Source organism: Kryptolebias marmoratus, linkage group LG15 (assembly GCF_001649575.2).
Source record: "Kryptolebias marmoratus isolate JLee-2015 linkage group LG15, ASM164957v2, whole genome shotgun sequence".
In the NCBI taxonomy this organism is placed as follows: Eukaryota; Metazoa; Chordata; class Actinopteri; order Cyprinodontiformes; family Rivulidae; genus Kryptolebias; species Kryptolebias marmoratus.
Genome location: NC_051444.1, coordinates 20,615,562 through 20,638,791, shown reverse-complemented (window position 1 = coordinate 20,638,791; position 23,230 = coordinate 20,615,562). Strand labels below are relative to the sequence as shown.

Below are 23,230 nucleotides of genomic sequence, written 5' to 3'. Positions count from 1 at the left end.
CTTCTCGCTTTTTCAGTTCTTCAGCACAAAGGTTGTGAGTGAGTAAAATTAGCCAATGGTTTTATGCAGCAGAAAATTGAGGGCATCTTTTTATTTAAAAAAAAAAGGCTGGTACACATTGCGGTTTCAGAAGTTGTGAAGACTGTATATGTCCCACTGTTGGAGCTCAATATTACAAAATCTTGATCGTATCCTGTGTCACACTGTATAGTGGCAGATTTAATAGATGTCCGACTGTATGATTTCTTGCCACAGCAGAACTGCCTAACATCACAAACAGGCGGCAAATATTGAATGGAATATTGAATGAATGAAAAGCGAGCACTGATGTTAACTCTTTTGTTATTAGATTCAGACTCTAAAAAGAAAAAGAGGGGGGGAGAAAAGCCAATGGCTGATGCGCTCATGACTGGGGCAAAAGATATAGAAAATTAACCCTACCTTGCTCTGAGAAATTTGTATCACTTAAACAGCCATGTCAGAATCCTGTGGTCATGTAAAAAAAACAAAAACAAAAAACTTTTAAAATACTATAGTCGGGTTTTGAATTGTTCATAATTTAATTTAAAACTGTAAGGATAGTGATGAAACCCTAACCCTAAGAAAATCAACCTCAACTAACCTCAATTTTCTAAATGAGCATTTTTTTTTCTTTAGTAGATTAATTTTTCCCTAACTGTACAGGCAAAAGGCAGGATGATAGTGCCAAGTTTTATCAGACCCAAATAATAAAGGATTGATTCTGAAGCACAATACATAATTTTTCCATATAAAATTGGCCATCACAGAGTCCAAACCCTCATCCCATTCAGTATGTCTGGGTTTTGTCAGAGAAGACAATGCAGCTGTCCAGCTCACTGATCATTAACAAAACTATTAGTAAAAACAAATCTGAGCAAGCCAAATGAAATATTTTGACATGACATACTACTGAAACGATGCCACAGTGAACGTGTTCTAAAATATGCTTTATTATTAATATAGAGAGTGTGTTGTTCTTTATGACTGGGCAGTGTTTCTTTATGTGTGAATTTGTAAGAAATGTTAAAAGTTTAAAAGTTACATTTATGAACACTTTCTCCAGATTTAACAGAAACCTTCAGTTATTTAAAAATAAATTAATGGAAGTCACATTTTGTATTAGGTTTATAACAATATGGAGATATTGTACTTCAAGGATTTAAAATCTGTCGAAGCACAATAGACCATTTGAGATATAATTTACTACAACTTTTGTGTTCTGTATGACCAGTAAATAGTTTAGTTTGTGTTGAGCATTAGTTGGTATGAGGTGTAGTGGTCAGTGCAAAGTATAAATACAGGGATTTTGGAAAAGTATTTCTACTCTCTTCATTTTTTCCTGATAATATAATGATTTTTTTTTTCTTAATAATCTACATTCAATACCACATAATGACAAAGTGAAAATAAAATCTTAGTAACCTTTATAAATTATTTCTTAAATAAAACAACCTCTGAAATATCACATTTCACAGATTTTGAGTTTTTTATCCTGCTCTTTTTCTGCCTCCTTTCTCTCTGTACTTGCCATCATTCTCTTAACTCATTTATTTCATGCCTATTTTTCCTTTCTTTGTCTATTTTATCATATTTTTTTGATTTTTTTTTTTTTAGTTTTGTTTTAAAGTCTGCTGTAGAAAGGATGATTCAGGCCAGCACAGAAACACTCTGTGTTTGACACTAAATTAAATTCAGCCTCTTCAGAACCACTTCACTACCTCTTTTGCTTGACTGAAGACCATCATATGCTGTACATAATGAAGTCCATGGGGCAGAATTGAAATGCTTCATTGTAAAACCTGCGCCATTATAGTTTCTGGGACTTTTTCTTGTTTTGACCTTTGTCTGCTGGTGAAACACAATTTGTTGGTGAAACATCATTTGTTTTTTTGTCTTTTCGTCTCTTTCTCTTCTTTCTAAAACCTTCCTCAGAATGAAGTACATTTGGACTGGCCACATGTGTGCAGTTGCAGCTTACGGCGTGTGTGGGACCGAGTTGTGGACTCTGGTGCTCCGAGCTCTCCGCTGCAACACTAAAGTTTTGGTACGATCTCACAGCTGCTCTTCATCTGTTCGCCTGCTTTGTTTTTGAGTGTAAAAATGAAATCCAAGTGCTTTGCTTCACTAATCAATATGGTTTGTATTATTCATTGATCAAAATCCCCTGACTGTTCTACTCCTCTTTATTTCTTTTAGTTTTATTGTTTTGCTTGTAAATGTAACTATCAATGTTACTGTTGCTCAGTCTCTGATGAATGCTCAGATAAAAACCTAATTTTACCTTTTCAGCTGTAACGGTGTTATACACTGCATATGTGCAAGAATTTGGGAAGATTTGCTGGTCTGATTTAACAGTGTGCTCCTCCTCAGTTCATGATATCGCTGCTAGTGAATCCACTAGGTGTCAGTGTGGTCACAACATGCCAACCGCAGGGTCGTATTAATGATAGTCAGGAGACAATCTTTTACCTCTGTGTTTCTGTACTTAAATATTTTGTCATGTCTTTTCCAAACGTTAAATGTTCTTTAAGTTTCTTTTTGTCATCTCCTAATAGAATGTTATGAATGTAGTTTTGTCCTTTCTTCTTTTGCAGTTGAGGCTTGTCAGAAATGCCGTTCCCCTGCTCATGATGTGTTGGCTGTATTACAAGGTATGCCATTTTCTTGGTGGTTTCTGCTCGTTGCTGTATTGGCAGTCTCATTACTGAGCTGGGGTCAGTTTAAGGTTTAATGAATGCTGTGAGGGAGGGAAATTGGCTTAAATGAAAATGAAAGAAAGAGAAATGTAATCAGCGTGTGGATCTTAACAGAATGCTGAATCTTTTTTTTTTTGCATTTATTTTAAAGTTAAGGGAATTTAAATAGTTATCACTTACTGTTAGGTAGAAATAAGTTGAATTCTGTTTTTTTAACTTAATGTATGTTATCACAAGGTTTACCATGTTTTTTTTTGTTTTCTCTGAGTTCTGGCCTAAACTGATGGAGGAGTTATCAGAGCTGAGGGAGTTCTATGATCCAGACACTGTAGAGCTCATGACCTGGATTAGGTACACACACACACACACACACACACACACACACACACACACATACACAGAGGCACCCTCTCTTAGAAATCTAGAGCACACATTATATTGATGCAAATTTGATTAGCTTGTTTTGGTAGATCAGCCTTTTTTTGCCTGATGTCCCTGATTAGTCTGTGTGGGTATGTGAGTTCACTGATGCTTGTTTGCGGGGGTGTCTGTCTGATGAGTGATGAGAGCCGATAGGTTGTCATGAATAAGACATGGGGGTGCTGTAACAAACCCAGCTGTTGGCGGAGCTCTAACCCACCTCGGTGTCTCCAGGGCTGTGTTTTCCTGATGGGAGCAGAGGTGGAGCTGAGGCTTGGAATGGTTGCACACTGTTGTTGTTTTGATGTTCGTGTCATTTTTTTGTTGTTGTTGTTGTCTTTCTGGTCATTATGTTGGATGAGAAGCACTGGGCGTTGGGTGGGAGGCCTTTAGTTCAGCCACAACAACCGATCCCGTTGTCTGTTCTCTCACAGCGCTTGTTATTTTTGTCCCAGTTAGAGTCCATTTATGGAGTGAAGTGAGTTCATCTTGAATTGGCGTTGGGGTCAGTAGGTATCGGTTGAACATGGGTCAGAAACCTGTCAGAGCTTATGAAAAGTCGTTTTAACTTAAGATAGAAACATACTGAGACATTACAGCTGAGACAGATGGTGTGAAACAAAATCTGAACCTGAAAAAAAGGCTTCTGTCTTCAAATGGTTGCAGTCCTGCTTGAGATTGTCAATATTTTGAATTCAAAAAGTATCTTCTACGTCTTTTTATTACAAAACAAAAAACAAATCTAATTGCAAAACATATTATTATAATCAGGAAAAAAAAGTGTTTTTCTGCGTCAAACTTCCATTTTAATCATTTTTGTTTTCCAACTTCCATATTGTTGTAAATGGTGGCGATGGCTCGGTCATTCTTAGACAAATACAACTTTAAATGAACAGCATCACACAATATATTACACTATTATTAACTAAGAAAGGGCTAAAACACAGAATCCGTGCACAGAATCCGTGAATGTAAAATCCCTAAATGTTTTGCGGCGCTGTTGATCAGATGAACTTGATGAGTTCACCTTAGGTTTACAAACTTTCACTAACTGGCCTTTTGGAAAAAATCTTTGGTCTGGGTCTAAAGTGAAGACATTTGACCATAATCCACTGCAACACATGTAGCAAAAACTAAACACAGCATATCAGCACAAACCAACTGTCAAGCACGGTGGTGGAGGAGTGATGAGTTGGGCTTGTTTTACAGCCACAGGAGCACCTTGCGGCCATTGAGTTGAATATGAATTTCTCTGTAGACCAAAACATATTTTAGAGTCAAACATGAGGCCATCTGTCTGAGAGCTGAAGTTTGGACCAAAATGAGTCATGGACAGGATGATCTAAAGCACAGCAGCGAATCTGCAACAGAATAGCTGGAAAAAAATAAAATAAATCAATAGTCCAAAGTTCAGACTTCAGCCTGATTTAAGGGATGTGCTGAGAGCTTTGCATAAATAAATGCCTACAAGCCTTGATGAACTGAAAACTGGACTAATTTTCTTTCCAACAATGTGAGAGACTAATAAGATCATACAGAAGATGATTATTTCAAGTTACACAGTGTAATATGTGTTGTTGAGGTTGAGATGATTCCAAATATGTCACAATCTTAGAATTAAACTAAGACTAATCAGCTTTTTACCACATATGTATACTTTACAAAATCAAGTTTGGTGTCAAAAACATAAAAAGTTGAATACATATTGATTTTTGAATCAAAATTTCCAATGTGCTTAATCTGTTATAAAAACAGTTGCAATTATTTAGTTGCAAAATACACATAAAGATATTTTGCCTGCTTATTCCAAAGTTTATCCCAAGCTGTGAAAAATGAGTGTTTGAGGAAGAATCTCAGAAATGAGCCAAATTGTTTCTAACTTGAACTTCGAACTTCAGAACTGGTAGAGGATTTGCAGTGAAGGTTCGGTGTGTTTGTTTGGCGTTGGCGTCTTGGTAGAATCCGTTTTTTTTGCCGACTGATCAAAACACATCTAATTAGACCAGGTTTAGGTTCTTCTCAGAGATGTTCACATCAGTTTTCTCCTGATGTGAATGAATCTTTCTTTTATGTTCTTTTAGCTTGCCGGCTTTGAGTAGACCAGTTATAGGTCTTAAGAGATGAATTTTGATCTAATCCAATTAGACAGATAGCGGAAAGGCACAGACAGAGGGAGGGGCAGCGATGGGGAGACAGCGGAGGAGGAGAGGCCTGGATCATGAATGTTTTTGCGTGTGTGACATGGGTTCCCTTCCCTCCACAGCTAATCCTATCAGACTCTGAGGATTAGGGGCTGCCTAACAGTTACCTTGGTCGGAGCTGAGAGCAGGGTGGAGCGCTAAGCTTCTTGCTGCTGCGCTAATTACATTCCAGATGAAAGCATTAAGATGGAGAACAGGGCTCATATTGCACTGTATTCTCCAAGTGACTGAGTCTGGGGCTATTTAGTTTTATGTGGAAAGTTCATGAGGGATTGTCAGAGCGTTTAATAATGAGGGGCAGAACAAGGACAGATTCATGCAAATAGAAGCCAATATATTTTATGACCAGCTGGTGTGTTTATGTAAAGCTGTTAGGGACTCATTGTGCTAATTGTAGCTGCAGGGGATGTAATGTGGTTCTTTATCGAAATGAGAAAAAAAAAAAATATAGATTCACACAGTTCAGCATTTAAAATCTATCTAATGACAAGGTTTTTCTAAGTATTATTTTAAGAATATTCCAAGTTAGAGTCAGGATTAGATTCGGGCTAGGTTAAAGATGTGTGATTAGATTAGATGAGAGGCAAAACGATCACAAGAACTACTGATTCCTGCTCCGTGCTTTCTGAGGTGCTGAAATGTGACAGGCTGATGAGCAGATTATTATAATTCCTTTGACAAGGTTTTTGTAAGCCCTATTTCTACAGATTTGAACTAAGATTAACAAGGTGACATTTGGTGAGACTTCCTCCAGAAACACAACTCACAGGTTTCCTTATGATAAGAGCTGCAGCCCCACAGTAGCTGTAGGTCGTTCGAAACAAAGAGTCGATTAAAAAATAAAAAACGGCGTTGGCTGATATTTGCAGCCCAGCCCGTAGACATGAACTCGGCGTTGGCCACGGAGGACTCTGTGGTGTGGTTTTATAACCAGCTTCAGTACGGACAGGAGTAGCTTCAGATGAGGTTTAACAGAACCAGCTGATTCTGGGACTCCCAGGGCTCAGTACTGTCAACAGCCAGCCCGCCGCAGGTTAGTGCATGCTGCTGCTGGAACAGCCAAAAGAGCTCCCAGCATGGTTCATGGTACAGACAACAGCTGGGAGGGTTTATTTCATGTTGAATATTATAGTTAGAAAGTTACAGTTTGAAGAAGACTTTTTTTTCTTTTTTTTAAATATCAGTTTCATGACTCCACATGAGCTTAAAAATTGAAGTCACAGAATCAGTTCCTGCTCTGGTTTGAGCCCATGAAGCAGCTCTCATCAAACACAATCCAACAAATTCAGATGCCTTCTGATAACACTATTCTGCTGGGAATCCGGTCTTAAGAAGTATGTTTTATTTTGGAATGTTTTTATTTTTTTTTTTCCCCCTTTCACACCCCCGCTTTGTGCCTCTGAGTCTAGATATACAGAGAATTAGGAAGTCTGCGGTGGAAATTAATAATGAGAGCTTTGACAGCAGTTTTGCTGCAGATTCAGGAGGCTCATGTGGCTACTCAGCATGGCGAGCCATTCAGAGGAGAAACGGGCTCCCAGTACGAGTCAGCATGTTTGCGTTTTACCCCGACTTGTTTATCCAGCGAGTCCGCTCAACAAGAAAACTAGCTGTCTGTCAGTGGAGACCACTAGGACCACAAACAAATCGAGCCCTTTTTTTGATGTTTGCTTGATTTAGGCAGCCAGCAACTGCCAGCATTCATAAATTGTAGTAAAATGTTATCAAAATGTCAAAATAAGCATTTGTTTTCATGTAATCTTAAAGCACTAGATATTTGTGATTTATTTTGATTTGTTCAGTTTACTGGGTCAGGTCTGTGCTGAAAGGCCACTAGTCAAGGGCACAAAACTTTTATTTTTTTTTCTACCGAAAATGTTTTTTTGCTGTTGTTTTTTTTTCAGTTGAGCAAAGAGCACAGAGGCTTTGTTGTAAATGCTTTACTCATTGTGAACAAACCAGAGCACACCTCAGGTATCTACCTGCCCAATACAACCATTACAGGCGGTACTGTATGACAGACTTATGACATTTAGTCACACAAGACAGAGATCAAACTGACCCAATGGAAAGTAAAACAACAAACAAAAGGAACCAGCTGTAGGTCAGCACTTCCATGTGAGCAGAGCTCTGGCTTTGACCCTGCTGACCCGTTTCTACAAAGTGTCCCGTTTTCTTGACTTGATTCTTTCCATTAACACAAAGTTCAGATGACGGTCAAGTGGTTTTGATTGACTCCTCAGAGGCTTTTAGTTGGAGTAGTTATTCATATGTAGCTGTGCCTTTCAGTTTTCAGTAGACTGTTTATTGAGTACCTTCTGATATTACACAAAAGATTCTTCAGCATGAGAGTGATGTGAAGGAGTCAGAAGTCAGATGGTTATTCTCAGAGTCTTTCTTAGCTAAGAAATGATAAAAATGGCTTTAAACTACACTAAACTTGATTTTGCTAAAGTCAAGCATACAGAAGGCCCTCATCTTTTGGTCTTGCACGTTTGTATTTTGAACATCCATCTATCCATCTTCCACCACTTATCCGTTGTCGGGTCGCAGAGGCAGCAGGTCCAGGAGAGAAACCCAGACATCCCTCTCACTAGAGACACTCTCCAGCTCCTCCTGGGGGATCCCAAGGTGTTCCCAGACCAGAGAGGATAACCACCTTAACTGACTGTTTGATGTGATGGAGCACCTCTCTACTTCGAGCTCCTCCTGGATGACGGCACTGAAACTATGTTTGAACGTCCATATCTCATTTAGGTTTAGCCTTCAGAAATGATCTGATATTTAACCTCTGATCATGTTTATTATACATTTGTTTAAGTTCCTTTTAAGGAAAATAAGAATTGCAGTTTGGTACTAAGAAAACAGTTTAGTGTATTTTACAACATATTTTTCAGGCTCATTCCTGAAATGCAGAAGTGTGTGTGTGTATGTGTGTGTACGTGTACGTGTACTTGTAAATGTGTCTTCCTGTTGGTCTGTGTTTATTAGTAATGAAGAAAACAACGTAAGTTAGGTGGAAACTGATACTAAAGCACACTCGGAGCCTGTCCTTTAACATCACTCAGTGAAAATGAACTGTTTCAGTGAAACTGTTCATTAGAGTTGCCGTTCATCATCATGCATGCTGAGTGCTTCTGTGGTTTCACTGTAGAGAGACTTGTAAGGACATTTAAAGCTTTTTAGTTGGTCTTCAAACAGATTTTGGCCTTTTCACCCTCACTCAGAGAGGAGAAGTTATTAAAAAGCCATAAACGCAGCTATTTTGAAGTGCTTGTTCACATAACCCATAGTGACATTTTTATGGCAGGGGCAGGTCTCACTACTTCATTCTGTCTCGAAAAAAGGTTACGTTACTAACTCACATAATTTCCCCTGCTAATTCCATTCGGGTGTTAGTAGCTTGAGTCTTTCTCCTTTTGTTTTGTGGATCTGTGTCCATCTGTCTGTGTAATTAAGATAAATTACTGTTCATTCTGTCCCGGAAACATGTGCCACTACTCATTTGTCTATCAGTCTTTCAGTGAAAATCAATTCCTTGCATAATCTGCTTCCCTTTTGTCGTACTCCCTTTCACGATTCCTTTATTTCACTCCTAGTCATGCTTTAAATTGTAAAAAAAAATATATATATCAGCATTTGGCCTCTTCCGTACACGAGGAAATGGCTGTCTCTGAGATGTGTGCTTGTGACTAACTCAAACAGAAGTGGTAGTTTAGAGAGAGTCTGAGAAGCTGAGTGTCGTCCCTGATTGAACTACAGTACACACCTTTCAATCAAAAGGGAGACTTCAGTTGTCTCGTCTTCTATGTAGCCTATAAGAACACTCCTCATCACTCTCTGAAACTCCCCATCAGTCATCGTGATTACCACTCAGAAGCACTTCACCTCTGCGCGTGCACGGGCTGCTGGGGTGTCGTCGACACTCCTTATAGTTTGAATAAAACATTTTAGATGATTTCATCAAGGTAGTTTTTAAAGAAACTGAAGTATCAGGGGAAAAGGGGGAAAAAAATGTTACCCAAACATGTAACTTAAATGATCCAGCACACTCACACACTAAAGTGTTTGCAGGAATGATCATCTATCCATCTGTAATGATTCAGTTTTTCAGGAGATTTGGTCATGTTACCAAACGCATCGTGAGAAGAAATCATTCATTTTCCAATTGTTTTGTAATATAGTCTGATTATTTTTATTTAGGAGCCATGGGTACAAAATAAAGTTGCCCTCTTTGCTGATTCTTTTGTATAAAGAAGACATATTGCAGTAAATAACATCCCTCTTCACCAAGACCTAAAATAAGGTAAATACAATACTGAGATGACGATACAACACGACTTTAGTTGACCTTTCATCTGGATAAAACAAAATAAATAAACAATGTTAGTGCATTTTGGGTTTACATCCCATAATACTTTGGTATACATATGAGTTCATGGTTGACTTTATAACTGCAAGGTGTCCTGGTCGTGTGTCTGCAAAACAACATCAAATCATCAGTCCTCCACCCCTGTGCTTGACAGTTGGTTTGCGGTGTGTGTCAATCATCCTGCTGAGCAGTAAGGCCAAACATCTGCACTCGAGTCTCATCTGTCCAAGAACATTGTTCCATAAGACCTCTGTGTATTTTACACAAGCAGTACTCCTACATTCAAACATTCCCTATAATCACCTCAGTCCCTAAGAAACCAGTGATATTAACTTCATTTACGATAAAGTGCCTAGAGAAACTAGTACTACTCATCCCTCAGATTTTAGCTATTGCCCCATTGGGTTGGTATACGATTCAGTGATAATGGTTCTGTTTACACTGGTTTGAGTATAACAGAGGGACAGCTCAGGTTGGGTGTTTTTTTGAGAAAGCTAAAAAAGGCAAGTCTGATAGTTTGAACGTGTTCAGCGGAGGGTTAATAGCTGCTGGAACTGCTAGGGATGAGGAAAAAAGGAAGGCTACACAGAGGTGAAGAAAGATATGCAAAGAGTTGGTGTGACAGAGGACAAAGTTAGGAATAGGGTGAGATTGAGGCAGATGATTCGCTGCGGCAACTACTAAATGGAGCAGTCAAAGGAAGAGGTGGTTGCGTTCAGTACCATTCAACCGGAGAAGCTGGTGTGAAGTTGGCAGACCTTGGATTTTCAACTCCTACCTGTAGCGGCATTTTGAACTTTCTAACCAACAGAGCACAGGCGGTGAGGATGGAAGGAAAGGTTTCTCTTGAACTTACAGTCAGCACAAGAACATCACAGGGCTGCTGCCTCAACCCCGAATCCTTTCCCTTACGGCTGCCACACACCGTATTGTGTGGAAATTGTAAAGGACTTGTACATGCAACACTGTGAGAGTTCGAATAGCACCCCGCTGTACGATGTTAGGTTCAATTGATGCCAGACTGTATGATTTTTACTTTTTTCCACAGTAGAATTGTGTACTTCACAAATATCTGACAGAGCTATCTGTTCAACGGTGAAGGAAAAGCGAGTGCTGGCATTAATGCATTTATTATTAGATTCATACTGAAAAAGAAAGCAAAAGGGGGACGAAGAAAGAATGTGGACTTGCTCAGGGCTGTGAAAGCCTTTGGCCTCAGCAACAGTCACACTGCACAAGTTTTTTTTTGTTTTTTTTTCTCAGAATATTTCTGACATGGCTTGATATTTGTTGTGGATCATAAAAGTACTACATTGGCTGTCGATGAGTGTCACAATGAACAACCACAGACCGATGATTAAAGCTCACAACAAATTCTATATATTTTTATATAATTCTTTCATAACAAAATAGTTGTCTACAGTGTTTTTAGTGTGGCACAGCGGGAATCTGGCTTTATCCATCCATGTCTGGGTTTCCACCCAGTACAAGTGTCATCATTAAGCATCCAGAATGAACCATCTTAGGTCTCCTCTTGGGTGAGGATAAGCTAGACTACATGGAAACTATCAACAATATTCTCATTGATAGACTAGGAAACTAATCAGTAGAAACCCTTCTCCGCTGCACTTTCTTTATAACAGGAACTGAAAAGGTTTGACAGTTACAGGTTTCTGGTCTTTACATAATACTGAACCTGAGGTGAACCAAGAGCATGGCTGCTATAGTGAACGAGGCCCTGCATGGGCTTTACTTCATCAGGCTGCTAAAGAAAGCAAGACTCTGCTCCCATCTCCTCACTCAGAGGACTTAAAGAGAACATTCACTCAAATGGCATCACTGTCTAGTTTGGCAGCACCACTCATGCAGAGAGAAAGAGAGGCTCTTCAAAAAGTCATCAAGACGGCAGAGAGTTGACCCGCCATCCATAGACACCCTCTCCACACAGCGTCATAGGGAAAAAGCACAGAATATCCTCAGAGGCACTCACCAGCCGGCTCATTCTCTGCTCAGGTGTAAACACTCAAACTGCAGCCCGAGACACATCAGGCCAGACCGTATCATCACACAAAGCACGCTTTTACAACAGTTTCTCTCCATCAACGCTTTCGATTGATGGAAAAACACATAAACATGTTTACCCACCTTTGATGCACAGTATTTTCAAATAAAAAGCAGCTCGTTTTATTTTTTCTTTTATAGTATGTACCTTGCATGTGTATTACCCATTCACTTAAAGAGAACAACTCTCATATAGTGTTTTTGTTAATCTTTGGTCTTTTTTTCCCACTTTAAGAGCTTTACACAAACATTTTCTACGCACTCGTGCCGTCTTGTGAGCGTACAGATGGCAAATGAATATCTAATCTAGTAACATCTCTAAGGTTTTGTGGTTCATTCAGATGAAACCTCACAGACTTGAGCTGTGCTGTCATGTTGTTTTTACGCAGTAGCAGTTTTCTCCTTTCATCTCTTCTGAACAAGTCACACTTGATTTTTCGTTTTCTGATTATTGGTTTATAGTCTTTAACCTTTTAACATGTTAAGTGAGGCCTGTAGAGTGTAAGATGATCCTTCATTGGCTCCCTGTGCACTACAGAATTAATTTGAAGCTCCTGTTATTTGTTTTAAATGCTTGAACAACTTGGCCCCACCATATCTATCTGAGCTGCTTCAGCCTTACTGCCCGCCCCGATCCCTAAGATCAGCTGATCAGTCACTGCTGACAGTCCCCAAAACTAGGCTGAAACTCAGAGGTGACAGAGCATTTGCTGTTGCTGCTTCCAAGCTTTGGAACAATTTACCCTCGAGTGTCAGACAGGTCTCCTCTTTTCCTGTTTTTACATCTCTTTTAAAAACACACTTTTATTCTTTGGCTTTTTGCACACCGTGATTTTTGTCTTGTATGGCACCTTAAAACACACCTGCTGTGAGCCTTGTATGTGTATGTTTTTCTTCTTATTGTCTTAATCTATTTTTATCTTATTGTACAGCACTTTGGCTACCCCTGTGGTTTTTAAAACGTGCTGTAGAAATAAAGTTGATTGATTGATTGAAGATGTGTTGTATTCTTCTGATTCATGGACAGTTTGGACTTAGGTTGAAATTGAAATCGTCCATTCCTTGAAAGATTGAAAGATTGGCATGTCTTGAAAGATTTCCACTTGTGAATAATCTTTTTCTCTATGTCAGATGGGCTTAAAATAATTTGAAAATAAAATCTTGATTTGCCAAGATGAACATGAAACATGTGTAAGTTAGGAATTAGTTCAGAACACAACAAAACCAAATCTTAATCCTTATCTACATTTTATTTTGTAAGTAAACCCATCTGTACAAAGAGCACTTTTGTAATTGCTCTTGATGTAGACAGTTTCTGTCTTTGAAACCAAATTGCTGGAAAACTTTTAAACACCATCATTATGGCCCCAATTATAACAGCAGAAAAGAAAGCAAAGATGTGCAGGCTTAATGATGGAGCTAAAAAACAAAGTAACATTCAGTCATACTTTTCTGATGACAGGATAGATCTATAAATATTTTTTTTCCAATCTTCTATTCCTTTACATCTTTCTATTCCTCATTTCTTTTGTTTTACTCCCAGAAAGCTCTCAACCAACTGTAGTTCATCAAAAGCCCGTCTCTGCATTACATAATGGGAATATTTATAGAAATGAACAATTCTTCCTATTCTGTTTGTCCACAGCACAAAGACCCCCAAGCAGGCGGTGTTTGCTGGAAGCATGCAACTCCTGGCCGGCATCAAGCTGTGCACAGGCAGAGTTCTCACCAACCACCCACATTATGAAGATAAAGACCTGCGGGAGCGGACCAGACAGGTACTGCTGCCTGCAGTCTGTGAAAATTACCAGAGTGGCTGTGAGATTCAACACAACACAGAGACATGATCAAGTAGTCGTTACTGGCTGTGGAGACGGGATTTGGCTTTACAGGTGGAGGGATTGCAAATGGTGTTATTGGAGAAGATTGATCAGACTAATTTACCTTAGACCGCACGCGCTCAATCAACCTGGTTGAACGTGAGGCAGGAAAGTTTTGGGTCTGAAAGCTCCACTGGGATGGTGAGTTCACTTCAGGCCTTTTTTTTTTAATCTTGTGACCAAAAAAACCTGATTCAGACTGTTATTCTGAGGGAAAGTGACAAATATTATGATTCTGAAACAATGAAGTTGTCAGTGCTCGTCTCTACAGCTCTACAGTATTTCTACTAAAACTGTCAACCTTGACACATCTGACCACTATTCAACCGTTTTTGTTCTTTGCTGTCATTACGTAGCTTTAGTTCATATTTGGTATCAAATTTTTAGAGAGTACTTCAAAAGCAGCACTAGAGAAAAGCAGATGTGAGCAGCGAACTGTGATGAGTCTATAACTCCAGAGTCCGGATTGAGACTTCTCCTGAACTTGTTGGTGTTTGCTTCCCCCCCCCAGGAATGTGTTGTACAGCTGCAGGCTCGTTGGTTCACTCATCCATATCACTCGGTGTGCTCGGCACTAATGTCTCGTGTCATGGGCCGGGGAATAGTCTGCAGATGCAAGGGCCCTGCTCTGCTTTAGCGAGTGGATATCAGATCAGGAGATGAAACAGAGTACAATGTGTGTCCATTAAGTGCGAATCAATAAAACATCGGAAAAAATGGAGTCTGAAAGTGCCGTGTTCCGGTAACGGAGAGATGAACGAGGCGTCTTGGTGTAGATCAGAAAAGCGTCAGACCTGTTTGTTTTTCTACAGGTTAATTTAAAAATAGGTTTCCAGTATATTTTTAATAAAATAATTGTTTCATTTTTTTTTTTTGCGTATGTGTGTGTGAGAGAGAATGCTTTTTGTATCACAGTGTCATTCATCGTTTTTTTGTTTTTTTTCTTCTTTGACCTTCAAATGTCACATACAGCAAAAATCTAAAATTCTGGTTAGCTTCACTGTTCTTCGTTTAGTCTGCTTCTTGATTCAGTGAGTGTCCTCCCAACGAGCAGGGAGTGATGTACAGGTCATCTCTGGGCAGCTGAGCCTATGTTTTGCATCTCGGCGGGGAGGGAGGCATGCTGAGCCGCTGGCGAGGCCGGAGCCTGGTATGGAGCTCATTAATGATCCACGACACTGATAACACGCTCCGTGCGCCAGTCTGAGCAGGAAAAACTGCTTAAGTGCATTGTCAAAAAAAATTAATATAAAGATCCTCTCAATTCTTATTTTGGGAGGAATTATTTATGTGTCGCAAATAAAATAAATTTCCTTTTTTTTTTATGAACTGTTTTAAATTCATGTGCTCAGTGCACATGCTCTGTGAGTAGATGAGAACAGCTTTGTGTGGGAAGTTTTCTCCTGAACCTCTGTGTTTGTTTGTTTTTGTCCCACCAGGTCTCATCTGGTCTTCTGATTTTAGCAGCTGACACTGTTTTGATGTTTCAGTGTAGCCTCTTTGTTTCTGCTGTTTAAATCTTCATCAAACTTTTTTTTTATTTTATTATTTTTCCCCTTGTGGAACTGTCCAGCCCGTGATGCTTGGTACTTTCATTTACTGTGCTGTAGCTGTCCCTGATAGTAGCCTCTGTCACTCAGCGTGACGGCGGTGGCGGAGCTAGCTTTCTGTTTGTGCAGCTCAGAACAAAATAAGGTGGCGATCGTTGAAGTGGCGGTTAAACCTGAAGCCAACTCAGAGTGGAACACGCCACACTTAAAATCAGGTAGAGTTCCAGAGTGATCTGCAGCGCCTGCGTGCTCTCCGAGAGCTCATAGCGGGGCCGCGCTGCATCTGCTCGGTGTAATTGAGAAAAGGGGGGTGGGGGGCATTGGTGCCATAACAAAGAGCTCACAAAGCAGTGTTTTGGTCTAATCTGTTTTTCTTTCCTTATAGATGAGCTGCGTTTCATTTCCATGTCTGTGTACGGCTTCAAGCTCCAGTTCCATTCTCTGCACAGGAAATAATGGCTCGACACTCACAGCCTTCTCATGATTTAACAGGCCATAAGAAATGAAATTGAGGAAAACAACACACTGCTGCCTACTCATTACCAGACCTGTCTGAGTGACTGGGACTATAGATTATCTCCACATCTGCATAGTCGGATCTTTTCAAAATTATCTCAGTTGCCATTTGTGAGCTTTTGTGGGGCAACTGATCCAAGAGTGCCACTCGTGTAGAACAGTAAAGGACTTATGAATACCATTGGGTGCTACTGATAATGACTTGATTACACACTGTTCTTGCGATTTCAGGAAAAAAAGCACTTTGAACCGCCTTGTTGCTGACTTGACTTTCATGACAGATTCAGAGTGGGACCACAGATCAGCTGTGATTTTCATATCGAAATCATCCCTAAAACGTCAGCTGATCACCTGTCTGTTATTTGTCAGTGTCCTGTCAGTCCATTCATGTCGGTGAGCGTTTGTTTATGCTGGACTATCCTCCTGCGTCAGCACTCGTGTGTTTGTGGACCATCACCTGTCTCCTTGTCATGGCGTGTTGCTGCCAACAACCAAGATGGTGTGTGGGCCACTCTTGGTCGTGTCAGTTGTCGGTCCAGAATCTTTCCTCCGCTGTTAAAAAAGATTTAAAAAATCACTGCGGACAAAGATCTGCTTTGTGGTGGACTCATACTAAATGTTTAAAAAAAATGACAAAATACTGCTGGTGTTGTCTGGGTTTTACACCTGTGCTTGTTTTTTTTTTTTTTTTCCATCCTTCTCCCTTTTTGTGATTAAATTAATTATTCACCGCTCCTCTTGGCTCATTTTAACAAATTGCCATTCAAACAAATCATAGACACAACTTTGATGGTTTTATTTTATTAGTTTTAGGAAGATCCACATATAAAGGGATACTTTTGTGCAGCCATGTCGCAGCCCTTAATGTCCTGCCACAATATTCACTTGGTTGAGGTCTGAAGATTAACGGAGTCATTCCAAAAACAAATAAAAAGCCATTTAATTGTAATTTTACTGCTGACTTTCGGATCATTGTCCCGTTTCATCACCCAGTTTGGGCCAAGCTTCAGCTTTTAAACAGATGGCCTCACATTTGTCTCCAGAATAATTTGGAGAAGTGGTGTCCAGGTCCTGTGACTGGGAAGCACACACACATCATCAGCCTCCCACCACCATGCTTGACATTTGATACGAGGTGTTTGTGCTGTTTGGTTTTTGCCAAACGTGGCATTGTGCGTTATGGCCAAACATTGCTGTGTTTGTCTCTTGTGGTTCATTTAGCTGAAACTCTGTAAACCGAAGCTGCTCTGCTGTATTCTTGTTTTAGAGAAAAGGGTCTCTTTGCTGCAATCCTTCCAAACAAGTCACACTAGTTCAGCTTTTCTCTGATTTGACTGTCATGAACTCTAACTTATAATAAGCAAAGGGAGAATTTGCTGAGAATATTTAAGGGTTCAAAAAAAGTTCCACTTGTGTGAACTTTATTTTTTTTTACTTTCTAAACACACTGATTGTTTGAGCGGGAGTATTTTACACATCTTGATTTGAAATCCACAGGTATATAAGTTAGCCCATTACCAGTTCCTGGTAAGAAGCAAACCTGCTTCATCATACTGAAAATCCCCAACTGAAGCTGCAGTTACATGCAGATGTTTAACACGAAACCAACCGCAGGTTTTGATTAAATATAATACGTTTCAATTAAAGCTATTCCAGTCCCAAACGACGTCAAGAGGCCCGTTTGGATCGTCACACTGATGGTGCGCTGCTCGTTTCAGCTGAAACCCATTTAGAGCCTGAGTACTTCCAGCACCGCAGGGTTACACAGTCTGTAGGTTTCTGCAAATTAAATAAAAACTAAAGATTTGTTCACCCGGTTTTTTCTTTTATAATTGTTTTTTGTTCACATTTTTTTTGGTGGGGGGGATGGGGGGTAAACAAGTTATATTAAAAACTAAACCAACTTTCATTAAACTACAATGTCAAAGCTAAATGTGCCAGTTAAATTTGTATCAGGAGAAAAGTTCCTTCCCTCCAGCATAGTTTGTTTGTTTTTTTTTCTGGTGGGGGTGGCAAAAAGAAAAATAATCTATGCAAACCTAAATAAACCCTCTGTTTGCTCCTGTGTGTGTGTGTGTGTGAGCAGGTGTATCAGGTGTACGCTCGGCGGCCTCCAGAGGAAGTGTACGACATCCTGAGGGCGGTGGGGGCCGACTACGTGGTGCTGGAGAACAGCATCTGTTACGAGCGGAGGCACAGGCGAGGCTGCAGACTGCGGGACCTGCTCGACCTGGCTAACGGACATGTGGGTGGCATTTAATCCCCGTGACTCTGTGTGTGTGTGCGCGTGTCTGGTTGTGCCTTCTCCTCTGTCACTTTCTGTGGTTCTGTAGAAGCTCTCAGCCTCCGCAGAGAGATCAATAGTCTCACTTCTTATCTGCGCAGCGCTGCCTCTCACTCTCTCGTTGTCGCTCACGCCTCCCCCCCTCTCTCCCCCCTCCCTCCTTTCCTCCCCTTCACTTTTGTGTTGGATGTGGCTCGGTGGCTCTTTGGATTACCAGAGGCGAGACGAGCTTGAGTCTGGCCTCGTGGTGCAGGAGTCATGAAACACTGAAGCGCAGAGTGGCTGTGTGTTTGTGACACTGTAAATGTCACACAGTATCCACAACATCTGACATGTGGACAGCTTTATTAAAATAACACTAGGAGTCTGTCTCTGTGTCTCCTCTCACTCTGGCTTTAATTTCACTGTTTGTTTTTCCATTTACTACTTGTCTTTTACTCTTTTGCCTTCAGTTCTTCTTCCTCATCTTCCTCTCTTTCATCACGGTGCAGTAGTAGTATTATTACTTAGTAATATTACTTACACAAAGAATTGAATTGCTTTTTTTATATATAAATTTAAGCTGTCATTATCACTCAAAGGTTTAGCTAATACAGCACATTCCTGCTTGTTGTGGATGTCTCCTCAAATAACAGTTTAAAGACATAACTTCCTAAAACATTTAAAACCAAACATTCTCCCATGGTTTCTATGGGATCTCGGAAAGAACTAAGGAAAAGTATAATTATGGGAGAATTAAAACAGTACATTTGTGTTTCCAGATTTTAAATTTCACATCCTATAAGATAACAGTACGAATGTATAAAAATGCTTTAACTCAAAGTTGAAATTGATTGTACATAAAAGATGTCTTCTAGCTGGTGACACGGTGGAGCAGTGGTTAGAGCTGTCGCCTTATATCTGGCGGGTCGCAGCTTTTCTGTGTGGAGTTTACATGTTCTCCCTGGGTACTCTGGTTTCCTCATGTTGATCAAAAACATGCATGTTGGGTTGTTTAACAACTCTAAATTATCCCTAGAAGTGAATGGTTGTGTGTCTTGTTAGTCTGTATGTGGACCTGTGATGGACTGGTGACCCAGGGTGAACCCCACCTCTCGCCAAATACCTGCTGGAGGTAGGCAACCCTACACAAAACAGTGAATAAAGAAAATGAAGGGATGGTTGTCTTATCAACCATCTTAACGAGGCAAAATAAACAAGTCTAAAGTAATACAGCCGTGTTAAAAAAACACTTGTGTACATTTCCTGCAGTAGAAGGAAGTTGTTTATCCTCCTAAATTGCCTTAAAACCAATGAAAATGTGGGGAAAAAATATATCGGGGTCATCCAGATTTCACATAGAGATGCTGAGGACGATGAACACAAAGTACTGATTCTTGTGGTTTTGCAACCGTTCAGAGGAGTTTTTATGTGACATTTATAAAGTTATCTGTTTGATTAATAGCCGTATAACTGCAGATTATCAATTATTTGTTACTTTAACAATATTGCACTTTTAAGTCACAAAACTTCACCATTTTACTATAAATGAGAACAATGTTTTACCAAATACACATCATTACCTCCACCAAGGAGGAAGAAGTGTTGCTTGGTTTATCTGTCCGTCCATCCATCTGTTAGAAAGATTACTTAAAACCTAATGAACAGATTTGGAAGAAAAGTTGGGTTGCAACAACAAACAAGTGATTAAATTTTGCTGGCGATCTGGGTCCTACAGTTTTTAATGACCATCTCCTGTGGACAGTTTGTCATTTCTCATTGTGTTTGAAGCTCAAATATAATAAAACCCCCAGCACTGTATAAACATTTACAATACATTTACAGACTAAAAAATAGGGGAAGAACAGCTAAGAATTTGAGTTTGAAAAAGTTTGAAAGTTTGAAATGGAAACTGTAGGAAACCTGTTTCCTGGAGTTTCTTACAGAAAAGTTGTCCTTCAGCTCGGTATCTCCAAGCGCAGGTCAGGCTTTCTGTGGCAGACGGTTTATCAATACAGCAGTCGATATTCTTAGATCAGTATATTTACTAAGACTTAAAGTCAGTGTGGCTGTGTCCTTCTCAAGGCTGTCCAGCAGTGATGCAGTTCGTGTCCGAAGCAGAGTGAAGAATTGCAGAGTGCAACTTTGACAAGCTGTCTGACTTACCTGCCTGATGACACGTTAATTAAAACACCCCGTACACCGGTTCGTTAATCTTTCCTGTGGTTGCCGTTTTCCCTCTCCTCAGATCATGGACGGACCTGGAGAGAACGACCCCGATCTCGTCCCGGCTCCCCACCCCCGATTTTGTGAGGCCGTCAAGACGGACGCGGCGGCTTACGCGGCACTGTTCGCCAGAACGTTCCAGAACAAAACCTTCTACGTGTACCGACTCAAGAAGAAGCGCAAGAAAAGTGCCAAGGGCTCCTCAGAACCTGGGGTGACACAGTAGCAGAATCAGAGCCCAGAGAGGAGTCGGATAGAGCAGAAACGGTGGGACTGAATCTTTAGTCTCCTTCCTGCCCTGCATCCAGCTGTGATAGTGACCGTTGTAGTTGTACAATGTTTTTTAAGTGGCTCTGTGAACTTTTATGTCAAAGCAGGGAGCCTGTTGGGTTGTAATCTTTTAGTTTGTGGAGGGCTGAAGCAGCTGTTTGCTGCTGAGCTCCTCTTTGTCATCAAAAAGAAAAGAAGCAAGTTCAAGCCAACCCAGGATTTACATTATAATCATGATAGACTCCTGAAAGGTCAAACTGACTCCACAGTCATGTTTTCTTTTAGTTATAAAATGTATTGATGGGGTTAAAGTAAAAGAATCCAGTTTGTATTGATTAGCACAACAGTAATAGGCTAAGTCGATGTAGGTACAATAGAATTGGAAAACTAAATATAAAGACACTGAATAGTTGAAAGAAAAAAAAAAATCCAGAATTATATTTTAAGAAAAATAGTAGATCTAACTAAATAGGACTGAGATCGTAGGGTTATATACACACACACACACACACACACACACACACACACACACACACACACACACACAAAGGTAAACTTTTAAATCATTCCAGTCCAGTTTTTTGTTGGCCGGATAGCTGGCTTTTAGTAGTTTGATCTTCCGGATGGCGGCTAAAAGGATAAACCTGCTGCTGATCTCAGGTGGTTTGACCTGTTCTTTAGACTGGTACACAAGATTTCCAACACTTCCAACGATCACAAGGCAGCAAATGTCTGAGGTGACAAAGACTGGTTCTGATTGTTTGTTTTTTTATATTTGTTGGTGATTGGTCTGTTTTTGTTTGTAAGGAGATCTGCTCACATGTGGAAGAGCTCACCAGCTGATTGAAATGTTTGTTCACACACAGAGTTCACCTCAAGTTGTTGCAACTGGAAGACCAGTGTTGTGTTTCGTTTGTACTCTGAAGTCCTCGTTTCAGCGTTCCCCGTCAGAAACATTTCCTGGAACGATGCCCTAAGATAGAATTCTGATTCGGAAAGTCAGATTCCTGACCAGTCCCATCCTCAAAATCAAATAAAAAGTGATGATAGCTGCAGTGATAACTAAAGAAATTGCATTTTTTAGTTGTATTTCTATGAGTTTGTATCTCAGTAAATTTGCCCCACAGATATTGCTGTCCAATCCCTATTAGTGAACTTGTTGCTATGGTAGTTTAAAGCGTGGCATTCACAGAAACCTATTTTTGAGTTGTAGTGCTGATGGTTCTTAGCTTGGTAACTGAACACAAGTGTTTCTAAATGAAGCACAATTAAGTCACTGATGTCATTCCTGGATTAGAGTTATGACTTCTATGTTGCTTACAAGCTAAAATCTGCAAGTGCTATTTATGACGCATTTCATTTTAACATGGAAATGGTAAACTTGACTTCACACTTAAAAAAAAAAATCAACTAGATTGTCCCCTGAAGTTAAATTTTAACTAAGAAAGTTTGAAAAAAAAAATCCTTCTAACTCGGACATTAGAACCCATCGTGGCTGCCCTGCTTATTGTTAGCATTTCCATCAGTTTGTTTTTAAAGAAATCAGTCACAGACACACAACTGGCCAAACTAAGTAAGCAGACAAGTTGCTTGTTTTCCATCTGTAAAGTACAACATCATGCAGTGTTTACCTGCATCGCTAACATCAGCAAGTCGTCTCAGTGAACAGATCCTTATGAATCCGGAACTAGGTCCGACCAGTTAGACGGTGTGCAGGATCAGTCACAGAAGCTTCCTAAATCAAATGATTTAGGCCCCATTCAGATGACATAAATAAAAATAAAAAACAGCCAGAATGTGGATGGTCTTTGCTGTGGGCTCCCCAATAAGTGTGATAGAAATCGGACAAAACGGCTGCAGCGTGGTGGTTTATCTTTGTGGTGGCAGCATGTTCATGACGTGGGGCCCGCATGATTTGGCTGTTGAGAATTTAAAGCAGGACTGGCCTCATGTCTAGGCTACAGCAGTGAATCGTGACAGGGTCAAAGAAACCACCTAACACAGACCTGTTCCCCCTGGCAATAGCATTGTGCTCGGGTCACAGAAGATGGCAGGAAAAACATGTTGTATAAGTACTAAGAGTGTAGAAGTGTCACACTGAAGAGCTTTTCCAGTCCTGCTGTGATCCAACCACGTCCTAATGGGTCATGGAGAGCAAAGCGGGGTCATCATCTAGTGAAGAGGAGCAAAGCTAGCAGCTTGCTCGTAGTGCCATGGAAGTGGTTGCTCCACTCTTTGTCTGTTCTGCATTTTCCATTCAGAGCAAATCTGTCTTTCATAAAGAGACACATTAATGAATGTTGCTTTCCCCCTCGTAGCACTTTTGTTTTCTGCTTTCTGAGAAGTCAGCATCAGTGTGACGGGTCAGGAGTGCTTGTCTCCTCGGAGTAGATTCAGAGTGGTTTCACATGTTGGTACTTCTTAGTCGCCAAACTAAATGTTCTCAGTTATCCCTACAAAGAAAAGGGATGATAAACGCGTTCTTGTAAAACTGAGGTCAGAGCTGGTTCCTGCTGATATTTGTGACACTTTTGTTGTTGTGATTGCTGTCATGTTTTTTTTTTCCTTCTGTCGGCTTTGTGACTCTCATCAGCGGCGGCCTCAACCTTTTCACTCTTCTCGCTCTTGCGTACAAACACGCATGAATAATGTAAGTGGTGAGGAAATTGCAGAAGGCTGACAACTGCACTGATTCTTCGCTGCAATCCAAAATAATTCAGGGGGAGAGAGAGGGAGGAGGGGGGAGTGTGTGAT

The 23,230-nt window shown here is 40.2% G+C and overlaps 1 protein-coding gene across 6 annotated transcripts in view; it reads left to right on the top strand.

The window, feature by feature from the left end:
- The window catches only part of dpy19l3 (dpy-19 like C-mannosyltransferase 3), a 51,614-nt gene that overhangs the window by 24,867 nt on the left and 3,517 nt on the right, over positions 1-23,230 (top strand). For all 6 annotated transcript variants that reach the window (XR_005234137.1, XM_017419614.3, XM_017419613.3 and 3 more), the window contains 6 exons: positions 1,954-2,065; positions 2,616-2,672; positions 2,986-3,068; positions 13,417-13,549; positions 17,804-17,962; positions 20,229-20,473. Coding sequence is in view for 5 of the 6 variants with exons in the window: in XM_017419614.3 (XP_017275103.1) it covers positions 1,954-2,065; positions 2,616-2,672; positions 2,986-3,068; positions 13,417-13,549; positions 17,804-17,962; positions 20,229-20,432 (748 nt within the window). In the remaining variant the exon portion in view is untranslated. The remainder of the gene's footprint in view (positions 1-1,953; positions 2,066-2,615; positions 2,673-2,985; positions 3,069-13,416; positions 13,550-17,803; positions 17,963-20,228; positions 20,474-23,230) is intronic.